We start from the raw sequence: 16,118 nt of genomic DNA, 5'->3' as shown, positions 1-16,118 counted from the left end.
ATTTTTTGTATTTTAGTAGAGACAGGGTTTCCCCATGTTGCCCAGGCTGGTCTTGAACTCCTGAGCTCAGGGAATCTGCCTGTCTCGGTCTCCCAAAGAGCTAGGATTATAGGCATGAGCCACTGTGCCTGGGCTGAAGGTATCTTTATCTGAGGCTGTAATGATTAAAGCCAAAGGTCAAATGTCACAGTCAAGGTCAAGGGAGAGCAGAGGTCAAACCTGAGGTACAGGAGAAAAGCCACTTGTCAAAGTTGGGGTCACTGAAGTAAGCATTAGGCTCAGGTGCAGAGTCAAAACGGGGTCAGAGAAGTGAGACCAAGGAATGTGTGACTGGCAGCCCTAGGGCAAGTAGCTCCAGGTGGCAGGGCAGGTGGTGAGTCAGGTGAGACCTCAGGTATTGGGCAGAGTAAGAAACACTAAGGGGATGTTCATCCTCACCATGGGCTTCTATTGATTCCCAGTGCATATGTATGAAGACTAAGCCTATGCAGGAAGGCAAGTCATGCCCAGCTACCATGAGTCAGCATGGGAAAGGCAGAAATGAGAATTGAGCCTCTCCTGACACCAAACATACTGTTGTTGTTGTTGTTGTTATTATTATTATTATTATTATTATTTTGAGACAGAGTCTTGCTCTGTCGCCAGGCTGGAGTGCAGTGGCCCGATCTTGGCTCACTGCAATCTCTCCCTCCCAGGTTCAAGCAATTCCCCTGCCTCAGCCTCCTGAGTAGCTGGGACTACAGGCACACAACACCATGCCCAGCTAATTTTCTGTATTTTAGTAGAGACGGGGTTTCACCATGTTGACCAGGATGGTCTCAATCTCCTGACCTTGTGATCTGCCCACCTTGGCCTCTCAAAGTGTTGGGATTACAGGCGTGAGCCACTGCACCCGGCCATATTCAGTAAAGACAATTCAAAGCCAAAACATAATTGTGGTAATAGCACAGTTATTTGTTTTTAATGTTTATTTAGTTTTTAATGTTTATTTTTACACTAAAACAGTGCAGCTGGGTCCAGGTCTCTGTAGTTCCACTGGAGGTGATGATATGTCTGATAATTATTTCTCTTAATTTCCCACAAAAGAAAAAAAGGGCGAGACTACCTCCATAGATCCAATCGGGCAGATTACCAAGATTCCAAGCTCCCAGGCAGGGCTGCTGTTAATAGCAGGGGACTCTGGCTTTCTCTCAGGCCAGAAAATGTATAATAATAATCAGTCCATTCCCAGGCCATTGTAGAAACCTGCTGGCTACTCTCATGGGGTGATCCAGTCCTACCTGCAGGGTCATAGTCATGGTGCCCATGATATTCAAAGCTCTTGTACAATAATGTTCCCATGAGGAGATGAATGAGAAAGGCCATTTTATGAGGTATTGAGGTTCCCTTCATATGGTGTTCAAGTGGAGGCTGGGGGCTCAAGTCCAAGGCATTGCAGAAGACAGTTCCTGCTCTGGATGAAAAGATTCCTTCCTGCTTTGAGCATCTCCAACTAGTTGCAAATCATCATTGACAAATGGAATGTAGGGAAGTGTTGTGTCATGAGACAAGCTGTATTTAAAGTCAACTGTGATAAAAACGGTCCATCAAAAGAGGCTGAAATCTGACAGTCTTTCTGGAGCCAAAGAACAAAGAACATTTTGTGGCTCCTATGTTGCTGCCATAAATGCTCAATCCCATTTCCCTCGTGCATGTTGTGGGTGTAGTTAGGAGCTTCAAGCACTGCGTTTGAGTCTATGGGGGACAGAGGAGAACATGGCTCCTACAGGAAGGAGAACTGGAAAAGAGGGATCTGCAATCATCGATCTGGTGTCGGAAGGTACATGGCTCCATTTTGCTCTGAAAAGAAAGAGGTTTTTAGTCAGATTACAAGAATGTTTCCTCACAGCTCAAAAATAAAGTATGCAGTGTTCAGCAAAATCTGAGAAACAGGCATCGACAGTTTTAGCCTGCTTTGTCAAGATTCTCTTAGTACTTGACAAACTTTAGCTCAAATCTGTAAACTCTATAAGATAAAAAGCAGGAACTCAATTATTGAGAGAGATGTCATTGTAAGAAAAATTTTGTTTGTTTCACTATCATTTATTGGATGAGGATTAGTGCTGTACTTCATCTATAAAGAAAACATTAAAGACCCATTAACTAACTCTCTGAGCTGATTTTCTTTTCTTTTTCTTTTCTTTTTTTTTTTTTTTTTTTTTTTGAGACGGAGTCTCGCTCTTATTGCCCAGGCTGGAGTGCAATGGAGCAATCTTTGTTCACTGCAACCTCCGCCCCCTGGGTTCAAGCGATTCTTCTCTCAGCCTCCTGAGTAGCTGAGATTACAGGCATGTGCCACCACGCCCAGCTAATTTTTTTAAAAAAATATTTTCAATAGAGGCAGGGTTTCTCCATGTTGGCCAGGCTGATCTCAAACTCCTGACCTCAAGTGATCTGCCTGCCTCAGCCTCCCAAAGTGCTGGGATTACAAGTTGTGAGTCACCATGCCCAGCCTCTGAGCTGAGTTTCTAGTAAAGGGGTTGGTTTTACTTTGATCTAACAACATGCTTTTGTACAGTTATCACCTGAATTGGAGTTGAGGTCTATGTCTATGAAGGAAAACCAACCTTCTGGTCCACTTTGGGTTCAAAGCATGGTCTCATCAGTACTATCCTGTGATCAATTTGAGCAATTAGTGAAGCCAGAGGCAGGAGATAACCTTACCAGGCTCTGTTGTAAGCTCTATGACAACATGGATCCTGTCTGTCTTGTTCATTGTTATATCCCAGCAACCAGTACAGTGCCTGGAGCACAGTAGGTCAATAATGTATACTTATTGAATGAATTTATGTTATTCCACATTATCAAGAGCCTATATACCTCCTACTTCTCCTCCTCTTTTCCTTACTCTAAGTCCCATTATCTGAAGGTATCTACCCTTACACATTTAATGTTTTGAAAAATGAATTTACAAGGAAAAGGACTTTCATATGCTTGGGATGAAAGAATGGTGGTCAAAATGGGAAAACTGACTGAAGTCTTGAAACAAAGGGCGCTGCCTCAGAAGTCAATAGTAATTAATAATAAAAAGATGGTTTGGAAAAAGACAAATCAGGATCCCCATATCTTCTCTGACCCAACTTCTAGGGGGCAGTTCCCCTGGACAGATGTTGTACTATTTTGTTGATGTCAGGCATCACCTATGAAAAGAGACCACTCTCCCTGCAAGCTTTATCCATGCTTTGTGTCCCCTATGTGGTGGGAGGGTTGTCCCGGATCCTTCTGTGATCCCAGCCTGACAGCCAAGCCATTTCTGAATGGAGCATGGAGCAGCAGGTGCAGAAAATAAAACTCTGGAGAGGCGCAGGAGAGTCTGCAGTCCCCTGGGTCCCTTCCATGTGCCTCTCACCTCGGGGCCTTCTTCTCCAGACTAGAACACCAACTCCAGCCAGCACAATGACAAGGATAATGGACCCAGAGACAGCTTTCATTACGAGAGGGATGGTTTCTGATTCTGAAAGCAAGCAAATAAGAAAAAATTCACAAGTCCCTTCTGTGTTAACTTTCTGGGACTTTTGTCCCTGTGATCATCAGGAAACCCAACACCATTTTCCCTACTGTTGCTTCTCACTCATCAATCTGACTGCTAATGGAATATGTGCTTGTGTTTTCTTGTGTTAATTTTTTTTTTTTTTTTTGAGACAGGGTCTCACTCTGTCGTTCAGGTGGAAGTGCAGTGGTGCCATTACAGCTCACTGCAGCCTTGACCTCCTGGGCTCAAGCGATCCTCCCACCTTAGCCTCCTGAGTAGCTGGGACTACAGGTGCATGCCATCATGCCCAGGAGTGAGCCACTGTGCCTGGATTGTGTTTGATTTTTTTTTTTTTTTTTTTTTTGAGATGGAGTCTCGCTCCCTTCACACAGGCTGGAGTACAGTGGTGCGATCTCGGCTCACTGCAATCTCCACCTCCCAGGTTCAAGCAATTCTCCTGCCTCAGCCTCCGGAGTAGCTGGGATTACAGGTGTGCACCACCATGCCTGGTTAATTTTTGTATTTTTAGTAAAGATGGGGTTTCACCATGTTGGCCAGGCTGGTCTCAAACTCCTGACCTAAAGTGATCCACCTGCCTCAGCCTCCCATAGTGCTGGGATCACAGGTGTGAGCCACTGCTCCCGTTCGTGTTTAATTTTTAAATCTTTAATTTGTAATGTGGTAAATAGCAATAGCTATAAAACCCACATCAACAAAAGTTCTTTGGGGTCCTCAATAATTTTTTTAATAGTGTGAAGGCGTCCTCGTTCTAAAAAGTGTGAGAACCACTTATTTAAAAGACCCATTCTAAGGCACACTGGGTGAGGCAGTGATCTATCCTCTCCTCCCCTCCCTGGCAGGGAGCATGGCTTCCTGCTCTCCCCTTTCTCTAGGCTCTCCCCAGACAGCCACGATCCCCATCCTTACCCTGGGGGACCTGAAGAACCATATGGACACCGCAGTGCTCCACATGGCAGGAGTAAAGGTTGCTGCTCTTAGGATCAAGCTCAACTGATGCCCACGTCTGATAGGTTCCATCCCCACTGGGAAGAATGTCTCCATAATCCATTTCTTGGACAATTTCTTCGCCGTTTTTCATCCATGTCATGTAAATTTCTGGGGGGTAAAAGCTATAAGCTTTGCAGAAGAGAGTTGTAACCCCTGGGAAAGTTTCTTTGCGATTCACTCTGACCAGTGGGGGCTCTAGGAAAAAGAAGCTAAAGTTAAATCAAAGTGCCTTATGTACTAAGCGTATAATATTAGAACTTGGCAACTGGCTTTCCTAATTTTTCTTTATTGCAGAAAACTTCTAAAGCTAAGAATGACCCAGAACTCAGGTTCATCAACAACAAACTTATTTATGTGTACCTGCCACAATGGCAAGGTGATAGGTAGTGAAGAATGTGGAGTTGGGCCATGCTCCATCCTCTAAGGGGGGAAAGTCATACAGCTTTGACTGTTTGGAAAGTGTGCTGGGGTTGTTTACTAGTAACCTTTGAAATACCTTTATGTGTCAAGGAAAACTGACCCACAAAACGTGTAAGTGACTGTTCCCTATAAGTAAGTCAGTAATGGACTGGAGATTAGAACTCCTTCTTCTCAGCTCTGTGTTTAGTGCACGTAAATAACACAGCTATCCCTACTCAGTTTTGGCTCCGAATTGCCTTGTGTACTTGGGCTGGCATTTTGATGACTGCCATCAGGCACAAACATAGGTAGTAGATCGTGCCATGGTTGTGCCTTCAAAGAAACTGATATAATAGAAGGGCTCCAGCAGTGACACCAAAGAAGTATCCACGTGTGGCCTTGCTTCCTGGTGACTACTCTGTTGATTTGCCATAGAATCCTGTCCTTAATGTTTCTTGCTGAAATTGGGTCATGCAGCCATACTGAGACCAAAGACACTATCTGGGGGGACTGCTTCCCGCTCATCTCTGACTTGCCTCCTGACTCCCTTATCATCGGCCAATCCAATACGGAGAAGAGCCTTTACTCCAACAATGCTTTCCTTGTCTCTTTACCAAGGCATGATATTTGGTAGCAGAAGAAGGCTTTCCAACATTAAAAGTAAAATAAATGCTACTAGGAGGGACTGAGCTTTTTGACAGGGCCTGTAAGAAATGAATCCAATATCCTTTTCTAGGAGTGCTTTTTTTTTGTTTGTTTGTTTGTTTTTTTAGGAGTGTGTTTTGACCAAAAGGTTGAAAATCCATTAGGACACTGAATGTAGATAGAGGCCTGGAGAGGGGAGCTTCCCATACTCTTCCCACACACATTTTATCTAGGACTTTCCTGGAGTGTCATACAGACATGATTAATTTTGAATAACAAGATCATACATGGAAAGTTCTGTATGAATGAACTAAAAGTTGACCAACTGAATCATATCTTTAAGGTGTAAGAGGAATTCTTTGCTGAAAGGAATCTTATCATTAGTACTTTTTTTTTTTTTTTTTAAATAGCATCTTGCTCTGTGACCTCGGCTGATCATGATCATGGCTCACCGCAGCCTTGACCTTCCAGGCTCAAGAGATCCTCCCACCTCAGCCTCCCGAGTATCTGGGACTACAGGCATGTGCCCCATGCTCAGCTTTTTTTTTTTTTTTTTTCTAATAGAGATTGGGTCTCACAATGTTACCCAGGCCAGTCTTAAACTCCTGGCCTCAAGCAATCCTCCTGCCTCAGCCTCCCAAAGTGCTAGGATTACAGGCGTGAGCCACCATGCCCAACCTCATTAATCCTTTAGTAAAGCAGAGACCCTCTGTTTGTCCTGGTAAATCCAGATTTTTACTCCTACTGGTGGTGTGTGAGCCCTTTGTTAACTAAACAGTTTGTAAGACTTGTTCTATCGCCTAAAGAATTTCCCAGCTTATCACTGACGGAAGAATTTGCCTCAATAGACCCCCCCAAAACAAGGTGCCCTTGGAGGTACTCCACTCTGTCAAGACAAGGGGAACTGTCAAATCTTGTCAAGATGCTGCTCAAAAGTAACCAGGGAAAGTTCTCATGGGGGCTCTAGCCAATATCACAATAGGCCAACTAAAGAGATGGCTTTCAGGATACAGTCAATATAACCTAGATTAAAAGAGTTACGTATGGAAACAGTTGTTCAGGCAATGTGGGAATGAGACCTTCTCTTTCTCTTTACCTGTTCTTTGTAGGGTGTCGTTTCCATACTCCAGGAATCTCTTTAGCCAAGCAATACATTCTTTTTCCAGCCAATTCTTTTGATATCGCAACTCATGCTGATTGGCCTCCCATGCCCGCTTGACGGTGTGAGCCACATTATCTACAGCCAGCCAGGAGAGGCTGTCTTTATTGAAGATCAGGAAATCCTGCCCGTCATATGCATACTGCAGAAATCCTGTGGTGCTTCCGTCCTCCAGCAGCTCACAGCCAATCATTCTCTGGTAAGTGTGAGACCCTGGAACACACATGCAAGCCCAGAGGGGTCCACACAGGGACAGAGGTGGACTCTCAAGTGCTGGGAGTGGGGGCATGGCTGGAAGCATCCTCTGGTCTACAGTATGTCACCCTCCAGGCCTGCTGTGGCATCACTGAGTCCCCAGGAGGTGCCTCTTATGGAAGCCCACCTGACAGCAGGTATCTGTGAAGTATATACTGCCTGTCAAAGGAGTGTGCTAATTCCCACCTTGGGGAATTATCCTGTAATGGGAATGACTGATAAGCTTTGTGGCTATTCTGAGTACAGTGGAGGAGGGAGAGAGATAGAGGAGCCAGAAATACCCCTGGGAAAGTTACTGTCATTACGCATAAGCAAGTCACTAGGCCTGGCTACCAGGAAGTGAGATACAGAATAGGCAAATTTAGAATGGGAAAGGAGATGCATATCAGAAGCCTGAGTGGAAATGGGATGTGGATATGAATACAGAGATGGGGAAGAGTGGGTAGGACAAATGACAGAGTGATCCTGGGGGAGAGAGGAACAGTCCAGAAGATGCACAGGCAAATGGGAAGCTCTGAACTCCACCAACCGGATTTCCCAGGTTTTGCCAAAAGCCACAGCAGGTGCAAGTCAGCATTGCTCGTTGGAGGTCAGCCCAGGGCCCTCTGTGGGGTGGGGGAAGCGCCCATCTCTGCCGCATGCACACCTGAGTGATTGTAGTGCCTCTGCAGGCGCTTCAGTTCCACCTTGAACGTCTGCTGCCAGCCCCTCAGCAGCTGAGTGTACCTCTCCCAGTGATCAGGCGCAAGGTTCTCTGCCATCCATGGGGCCCGCGGCTCCTTCTGCCGAGTGACACTGTCATATGTGGTGATAGGCTGTGAGTCCACATACCCAACTGAAATAAATTCAGGGACCCCATGGCCAGGATCCGAAATGCCCAGGCGAAAATATCTCAGAGAGTGCGTCCCTGGGAAGGAAGCAAAGAAGGAAGACATGTAGGGTCCCAGACTATCCAGATTCTTCAACTGCATTCATTTAGCCCCACACGAGTGCTCCCTACTCAGCTATACCCAGGCCTCCAGGCCCCAGCTGCCATTTTCGCTTACAGAACCATAGAACCCAGGAACCAGGGCCTGGACAAGAACAGAGCTCCAGCCCAGTGACTTGGAGCCTTTCTTGTTCAAGTTTGCAAATGCAGGATGGAATTTTATAGGTAATCTCAACTTGTAGACAAAATATAGAGTGCTGCTCTGGTTGTAGGGGGAAGGGGGAAGAACACTCACTGGGGATACAGGGGGAGCTGTCCCTGCGGGAACCCTCGAGAACTCTGAAGGCTTGAAAACCCTGATAACGCAGACCTCTTCTTTTACCGAAGAATCCTCTGGTGAATAAATGAGGATCCCCACTCCACCTGTGTGTGTGCACATGTGGGCATATACACACAGGCACACAAACACATGCATGCATACACCAGGTCATTCAGAACAAGAACTCTCCTATGGACTCCGGGTTCCTGAGAATGTTTTATTTTTATTTATTTATTTATTTTGAGACGGAGTCTTGCTCTGTCGCCCAGGCTGGAGTGCAATGGCACGATCTCTGTTTACCGCAACCTCCGCCTCCTGGGTTCAAGTGATTATCCTGCTTCAGCCTCCCACGTAGCTGAGATTACGGGCACATACCACCACGCCTGGCTAATTTTTTGTAGTTTTAGTAGAGACGGTGTTTCATCATGTTGGCCAGGCTGGTCTCGAACTCCTGACCTCATCATCTGCCAACCTCGGCCTCCCAAAGTGCTGGGATAATAGGCATGAGCCACCGCGCCCAGTCGAAATTTATTTATTCACCTAATTTAATTTATTTATGCTTTTGAGACAGAGTCTCGCTCTGTCGCCCTGGCTGGAGTGCAGTGGCGCAATCTCAGCTCACTGCAACCTCTGCCTACCGGGCTGAAGCAATTCTCTGCCCCAGCCTCCAGAGTAGCTGGGATTACAGGCGCCCGCCACCATGCCCGGCTAATTTTTTTTGTATTTTTAGTAGAGACGGGGTTTCAATGTCTTGGCCAGGCTGATCTTGAACTCCTGACCTCGTGATCCACCCACCTTGGCCTCCCAAAGTGCTGGGATTACAAGCGTGAGCCACCACGCCTGGCCTATTTATTTTATTTACTTTTTATTTATTTTTTATTTTTTTGAGACAGAATCTCACTCTGTCGCCCAGGCTGGAGTGCAGTGGTGTGATCTCGGCTCACTACAACCTCCGCCTCCCAGGTTCAAGTGATTCTCCTGCCTCAGCCTCCTGAGTAGCTGGGACTACAGGCACGTGCCACCATGCCCAGCTAATTTTTGTATATTTTTAAAGTAAAGATGGGGTTTCACCATATTGACCAGGCTGGTCTCAAACTCCTGACCTCGTGATCCGCCCGCCTTGGCCTCCCAAAGTGCTGGGATTACAGGTGTGAGCCACCACGCCCAGCCTATTTATTTATTTGAGACGGAGTCTCACTCTGTCACCCAGGCTGGAGTGTAGTGGCGTGAACTTGGCTTACTGCAACCTCTGCCTCCTGGGTTCAAGTGTTTCTCCTGCCTCAGCCTACTGAGTAGCTGGGATTACAGGTATGCACCACCATGCCCAGCTAATTTTTGTAGTTTTAGTAAAAACAGGGTTTACCATGTTGGTCAAGCTGGTCTCGAACTCCTGACCTCATGATCTGCCCACCTCGGCCTCCCAAAGTGCTGGGATTACAGGCGTGAACCACTGTGGCCAGCCGAATTTTTTTTTTTTTTTTAAGCACAGTGCTTTTCCTATTATGTCAAACCACCTCTGTTAACCATTTTCTCATTCTTTTTCCACTTTTTCTTCTTACTAGTTACAAGGATTGTAATAAGGGTTAAAAGTAAACCAAAATGAAACAAAACTGCTTGGTCCTCTCTGCTGCTGCCACGCCGAACTTCTCTCAGCTTGTCCAAGAAGCTTAGGGCCTGACAAAGTGGTTTCAAGGTAGCATTATGGGTGGTGGTATGGGATCCAAGCTGGTGTGGGCCTTCAGGAGAGACTTCCAGAGAAGGTGACGTCTTAGGGAGGTCTCAGGGACAGGTAGGAGGTGACTAGGCAGAGGAGCTGGGAGGGGATACAGGAGGGAGGGCAGGGGGAGCAGGGCAGAGACCACATGTGCAAGCAGGAGGCGCGAGAAGGCGGGGCGTGCATGGGAACCAGATGGCCTAGGAAGGCTGGAGCACAGTGTCAGGCGTCTTGGGGAGAGGCAGTGCCTGGGAGGTGGAGCCCGGGCTGAGAAAGCTAAGCACCCTATGCCACGCACGAAAGCTGGCAAATAGAAGGCATGCAGCCGCAATGGCTTTCTTCCCCTACTCTGCCTGCTGGTGTCTGCAGATGCCCATGTCCAAGCGTTTTGTCCCGTTATCTCCTGCTATTCTAACCCATCTAAATCCTTCCCAGTCCTCAAAACCCATCTCCAAAAACATTTCCAGGATCATCCCTAAAATTTCATGGCTGAGTCGAGATGACAGATGGAGGCTCACATACCAGAGATCCAGATATTTAAAAGGAATAAATCAATCTAACAAACTGTGAAATATGTTCTATCCCCCCACCTTGAGAGACTGCCCTTTGTATGGCTTTGAAGGCCAAGTTCAAATTAAAAAATCTCACTCTGTGTGAAATTCTGGGCCTGAATGGGGCGGCACAGAGAAAGCTGGTTTCTCCCGCCAGTCCCTAGCCCTCAGCCTGTGACTCACCTCTTCTTTTTCCTGTTTCTTGCTCCTTCCAGCACTGCCAAGGGCCTCCCACAATTAAACACCTCCACTTTTTTATTCAGGCTCAGGCCACAAACTGCCTCTTGTCTGAACTTGTCCTGGACTTAAGTGATCCTCCCACCTCTTGGCCACCCCTTGGGCCTAGCAGGGCCCTCAAGGGCAGCCAGTCCACCCTTAGGAGGATGGGCCAAGTGAGAGTTTGTTGTGTAAACCTCATCAGCTCTGAGTTAGCTGAGTGGGGAACTCTAGGTTCCTGGGTGCCTGGAGTCTGGTCTAGAGTGGAGGGGCCCAGACACAGGGTGACCACCTCTCCTCAGCCTCACGCATTCCTTGCTCTGTGGGGAGGGATGTAGGTAGTAGAGGGCCAGAGTGGGGCTCTCTGAATGTGGGGCCATATCCGCAGGCTTCTCTTGCCTGTGTCTAACAGCTGTACTACACAACACTTCCCCAAAGTCTTTCCAGATTGCTCAACCTGCTGCTGCCATCACCTTTAGGACCTCCCCTACATTCGGATCTTCTAACACGGCCCTTGCCACTATAGAGAACCTTGCAAGGGTGAATACCACTTAATGATATTCATTCCTTCCTCCTCATTTATAAGCATATAGTTAAGAAAAAAGATCAGGCCGGGCGCGGTGGCTCATGCCTGTAATCGCAGCATTTTGGGAGGCTGAGGCGGGCGGATCACGAGGTCAGGAGATCGAGACCATCCTGGCTAACACGGTGAAACCCCGTCTCTACTAAAAATACAAAAAAATTAGCCAGGCATTGTGGCGGGTGTCTGTAGTCCCAACTACTCAGGAGGCTGAGGGCAGAAGAATGGTGTGAACCTGGGAGACGGAGCTTGCAGTGAGCCGAGATCGTGCCCCTGCACTCCAGCCAGGGCAACAGAGAGAGACTCTGTCTCAAAAAAAAGAAAAAAAGAAAAAAGATCAGACGACAACAACAACAACAACAAAATCAGCTCACAAAATAGTTAAATAGTTGGGTTAGCTTCTGTGCAAGCAAGTTGGTTTATATTTTTCTTCTCTCTAAAACTGCTTATGAAATAACTCATAACGTGCAGGTTATCTTTTAGAATTGACCACCCCAAGGCCATGGTACCCTTACCTTGCCTACTAGGAGAAACAGGAGGCCCTGAGAGGTGTCTCCCAGAGCAACTGATTGTACTAGTTATTGTATGTGTGTGCGTATGTGTGTGTGTGTGTGTGTGTGTGAGAGAGAGACAGGGTTTTGTTCTGTTGCCCAAGCTGGAGTGCAGCGGCATGATCACAGCTCACTGGAGCCTTGAATTCCTGGGCTGAAGTGGTCCTCTCACCTCAGCCTCCTGAGTAGCTGGGACTACAAGCACATGTCACCACTTCTTTTTAATAGAGATAGGGTCTATGTTGCCCAGGCTGGTCTTAAATTCCTGGCCTTAAGTGATCCTCCCACTGTGGCCTCCCAAAGTGCTGGGATTAGAGACATGAGCCACCATGCCCAGCAACTGATTGTACCTGTTCTGTAAAATCATTGTTAGCACTTCTTTCTCCCTGTTGCTGGAGCTGGGGTGTAGCAGTTTGGTAGGGTTCAGAGTAGGTATCCCCGCCCCATGGGCTCCTCTCTTGCAGGTGTTATCCTGCATGTTAGCTACAATACTGAACGGGATGGAGGCTGGCCTCCCACAGGCTGGGGCAGCATAAGGTCCCAATGTCCCTCTGTATTGCTTTGACCTTTTACTTCCCTCTTCCCTTCCTGTGGTGGGTAGGGGCTTGGGTTGGGAGGGAAGACAGTGGAAGCCTCTGGGGTGGTCATGAGAGCCTCTTCATAAAAGTGTTGGTTCTTATGCAAACAAGAACCAGAGATTGCATCAGAGCATGAGTTCTGTTGTAAAACCAATAGCTACCAGATTCTGCCTTCTGTTTCCCTCTGCTTACTACCTTCTATCTGCTTCTCAATCTTAAAGCACTTAAGAACAGGGACTTAGCTTTTTTCCTTTGTATTTCCTGCAAAGCTTAGCACAGGGAGCTTGGCACATGGTAGTAGCTTGGTAAATATTTGGTGAATTAAATTGTTGGTAAAACACTTTATTTCTGTGGTTTGGAATAATGAAATATGCTGAAATGAGTATGAATCTATTTAACCTGGATCTTTTTTGAGACATAGTCTTGCTCTGTCGCCCAGGCTGGAGTGCGGTGGCCTGATCTCGGCTCACTGCAACCTCTGCCTCCCTGGTTCAAGCAATTTTCCCTGCCCCAGCCTCCCAAGTAGCTGGGATTACAGGTGCCCACCATCATGCCCGGTTAATTTTTGTATTTTTTTTAGTATAGACGGGGCTTTGCCATGTTGGTCAGGCTGGTCTTGAACTCCTGACCTCAGGTGATCTACCTGCCTTGGTCTCCCAAAGTGCTGGGATTACATGTGTGAGCCACTGCACCCGGCCTAAAATACACACACACACACACACACACACACACACACACACACACACACACACATATGGTTTTTTTTGTTTTTGTTTTTGTTTTGAGACGGAGTCTCGCTCTGTTGCGCAGGCTGGAGTGCAGTGGCGCGATCTCGGCTCACTGCAACTTCCGCCTCCCAGGTTCACGCCATTCTCCTGCCTCAGCTTCCCGAATAGCTGGGACTACAGGCACCTGCCACCACACCCGGCTAATTTTTTTATATTTTTGGTAGAGACGGGGTTTCACTATGTTAACCAGGATGGTCTCGATCTCCTGACCTCGTGATCCACCCGCCTCAGCCTCTCAAAGTGCTGGGATTACAGGCGTGAGCCACCGTGCCCAGCCCCTAAAAAATATTTTTGATTTGGCTGGGCGCAGTGGCTCAAACTGTAATCCCAGCAATTTCAGAGGCTGAAGCAGGCGGATCACCTGAGGTCGGTAGTTCAAGACCAGCCTGACCAACATGCAGAAACCCCGCCTCTACTAAAAATACAAAATTAGCCGGGTGTGGTGGCACATGCCTGTAATCCCAGCTACTCAGGAGGTGAGGCAGAAGAATCGCTTGAACCTAGGAGGCAGAGGTTGCGGTGAGCCGAGATCGTGCCACTGCACTCTAGCCTGGGCAACAAGAGCAAATTTTTTTTTTCTCCATTTCAAAAAAAAAATTATTTTTGATTCAAGGGAAGGCTGGTGAATGGAGAGTTGAACTGCAATCTAGAATCTGCAAAAAGTACTCTATATATACTATATATATATATGCAAATCTGCAATTGATTTTGAAATAGCTCTATTTTTTCACATCTGGAAAGTTTTGTGGCTACTCTGGAGGAATGCAACTGTCTAAAGGAGGAGGCCCCAAAAGGAGGAACAAGTTGTGAATATTAGTTCTCACACTTCCTTAATATTCATTTGTATATCCAGTGCTTTTTCTGTGACAGCCACTCTTCTAGGCCTTAAGCTTGTACCAGACCAAACAGATAAAAATGTCTGCCCTCATGGAGTCTATACCCTAGTGGGGGGAAGGGGAGAAGACAGACTACAAAATAAAATATATAATTTTTTAAAAATACAGTGGAGAAAAATAAAACTGCAAAGAGGAATGGGCAACACTATTTAAAAAAGGAAGGCCTGTTAAGGAAGGTCTCCCACAAAGCTGAATTCTGAGCAAGTGCCTGCAAGGAGTTGGGGAGACAGGCAGGTATCTGGGGACAGCAGTCTGGGCAAGAAGGGCCATGCCAAGGCCCCAGGAAAGAACATGCCTGGCACATTCCAGGAGCAGCACAAAGGCTTGTGGCTGGAGTTGAGGGAGTGAGGGGAAAAGAAAGAGGGAGGAATCACTTCCACAGTTATTCATGGGAAAAAAAAAACCCACAGAGAGCAGACTCCAGGCAGAGAATGTGGAAAGGAGAAAAAAGCAGGAAGAAAAAAAAGATGCTGTGTTGCTGAGCTAAGCTGGGTTGGTGTAGAACACCCCCTGGAATCTGGGTTTTCTATTTTTATGATCTCTGGGGTCTACATTCCTGGTAGATGCCAACAAGCAAAAAACCCTCCAGTATTAACAACTTGGGGCATTAGTGCCCAATAGCAGGATTTATTGCAGGTAAGTATCACCAGCATCATCTCCAAACATAATATTTACAATTCATGTAACTTTGCCTTCTGACAAAAATGTAATTTTCATAAGAATTTACATTATCTGAAGTTAAAAGAGGTAGATAGAGAGAAATACGATCTGTTGAAAATACTATCCAAGTAAGTATTGTGTCTTACATATTTTTTTTTTTTTTTTGAGACAGAGTCTCACTCTGTCACCCGGGCTGGAGTGCAGTGGCATGATCTCTGCTCACTGCAACCTCTGCCTCCCAGGTTCAAGCGATTCTTCTGCCTCAGCCTCCCAAGTAGCTGGGATTACAGGTGTCTGCTACTACACCCAGCTAATTTTTTTGTATTTTTAGTAGAGATGTGGTTTCACCATGTTGGCCAGGCTGGTCTTGAACTCCTGCCTCATGATTCCCCCTGCCTTGACCTCCCAAAGTGCTGGGATTACAGGTATGAGGCACAGTGCCTGGCTGTGTCTTTCCTTTTTTTTTTTTTTTTCAACTTCAATCTAATTCTGATTCTTGGTTTTGAAACAGTTGTTCTCCACCAGCCAGCCTTGACTTCAAAGTCCAGGCCCCGAAAGGCTGGACTCGCTCTGTCAGTCACACCCATCCACCACTGGTTCAGCCCAGCGTGGCTCTGATCCAGGACATCACAGCCTTCTCCTCTTCATTTGCCATGGGCCCAGTTACCCATCTGGTGCCTCCACAGGAACAAGTCATGCTTGCTCCTGGCTGGGCTTTTAAAATGTTACCTCTGCTGTGGTGGGAATTTGATTGACACATGTTCAGTCAATAACTCACAACAGAAAAGATGAGGAAAAGTCCAGGTACCCTCTCTCTCATAGTACATTAAACCTTGTGATAATTTATATCCAACCAGGATTTGTGGCAGAGATAATCAGATTTCGAATCATTTGGAAAGGCCAATATTTGACCTACAAAAATGGTAATTTCATATCATTTGATCTAATCTTCCATTTCTCTTTTCTTGCCCTAATAATTTTGAAATTAAGTCTCTCTCTCCCTTTCAATGAACAGATCGTCAGCACCAACTCACTTATTAAGCTGAAATATACAATTTAGAATTTGGTCTTCTGTCTAAGCCAGTCAAGCTACTTCTCAAAGGGCATCTCCTGCCCCGTCTCATCAGCTTCTGACAGATAGTGCTGGAGAACCAGAACAACACAACCAAACAGCTCTTAGGCCAGGTGCAATGGCTACTTGATAGTTCTAAATCATGTTTCCTTTAACCTGTCCGTTAACCAGTTGGGCCATTCTTACAAAAGAATGTGAAAATCACTGGATTGTAAAATAATTGATAAAGTGTTTTCACACATTCATCCATGAGGGCAATTTTTTTTCCTTTCTTTCTTTTCTTTCTTT

At 46.4% G+C, this 16,118-nt stretch overlaps 1 protein-coding gene across 3 annotated transcripts in view; it reads right to left on the bottom strand.

The window, feature by feature from the left end:
- Positions 1-928: 928 nt before the first annotated feature.
- Positions 929-16,118, bottom strand: part of LOC105484523 (major histocompatibility complex class I-related gene protein) — a 32,090-nt gene continuing 16,900 nt past the window's right edge. For all 3 annotated transcript variants that reach the window (XM_024793675.2, XM_011746239.2, XM_024793674.2), the window contains 5 exons: positions 7,624-7,884; positions 6,660-6,935; positions 4,439-4,714; positions 3,389-3,493; positions 929-1,839 (listed from right to left, as the gene is read on the bottom strand). In XM_024793675.2, coding sequence (XP_024649443.1) covers positions 1,799-1,839; positions 3,389-3,493; positions 4,439-4,714; positions 6,660-6,935; positions 7,624-7,738 — 813 coding nt within the window. In that variant the 5' untranslated portion in view covers positions 7,739-7,884 and the 3' untranslated portion in view covers positions 929-1,798. The remainder of the gene's footprint in view (positions 1,840-3,388; positions 3,494-4,438; positions 4,715-6,659; positions 6,936-7,623; positions 7,885-16,118) is intronic.

The sequence above is a fragment of the Macaca nemestrina genome, chromosome 1 (genome assembly GCF_043159975.1).
Source record: "Macaca nemestrina isolate mMacNem1 chromosome 1, mMacNem.hap1, whole genome shotgun sequence".
Taxonomy (NCBI): domain Eukaryota; kingdom Metazoa; phylum Chordata; class Mammalia; order Primates; family Cercopithecidae; genus Macaca; species Macaca nemestrina.
This window is presented reverse-complemented; position numbering and strand designations above follow the sequence as displayed.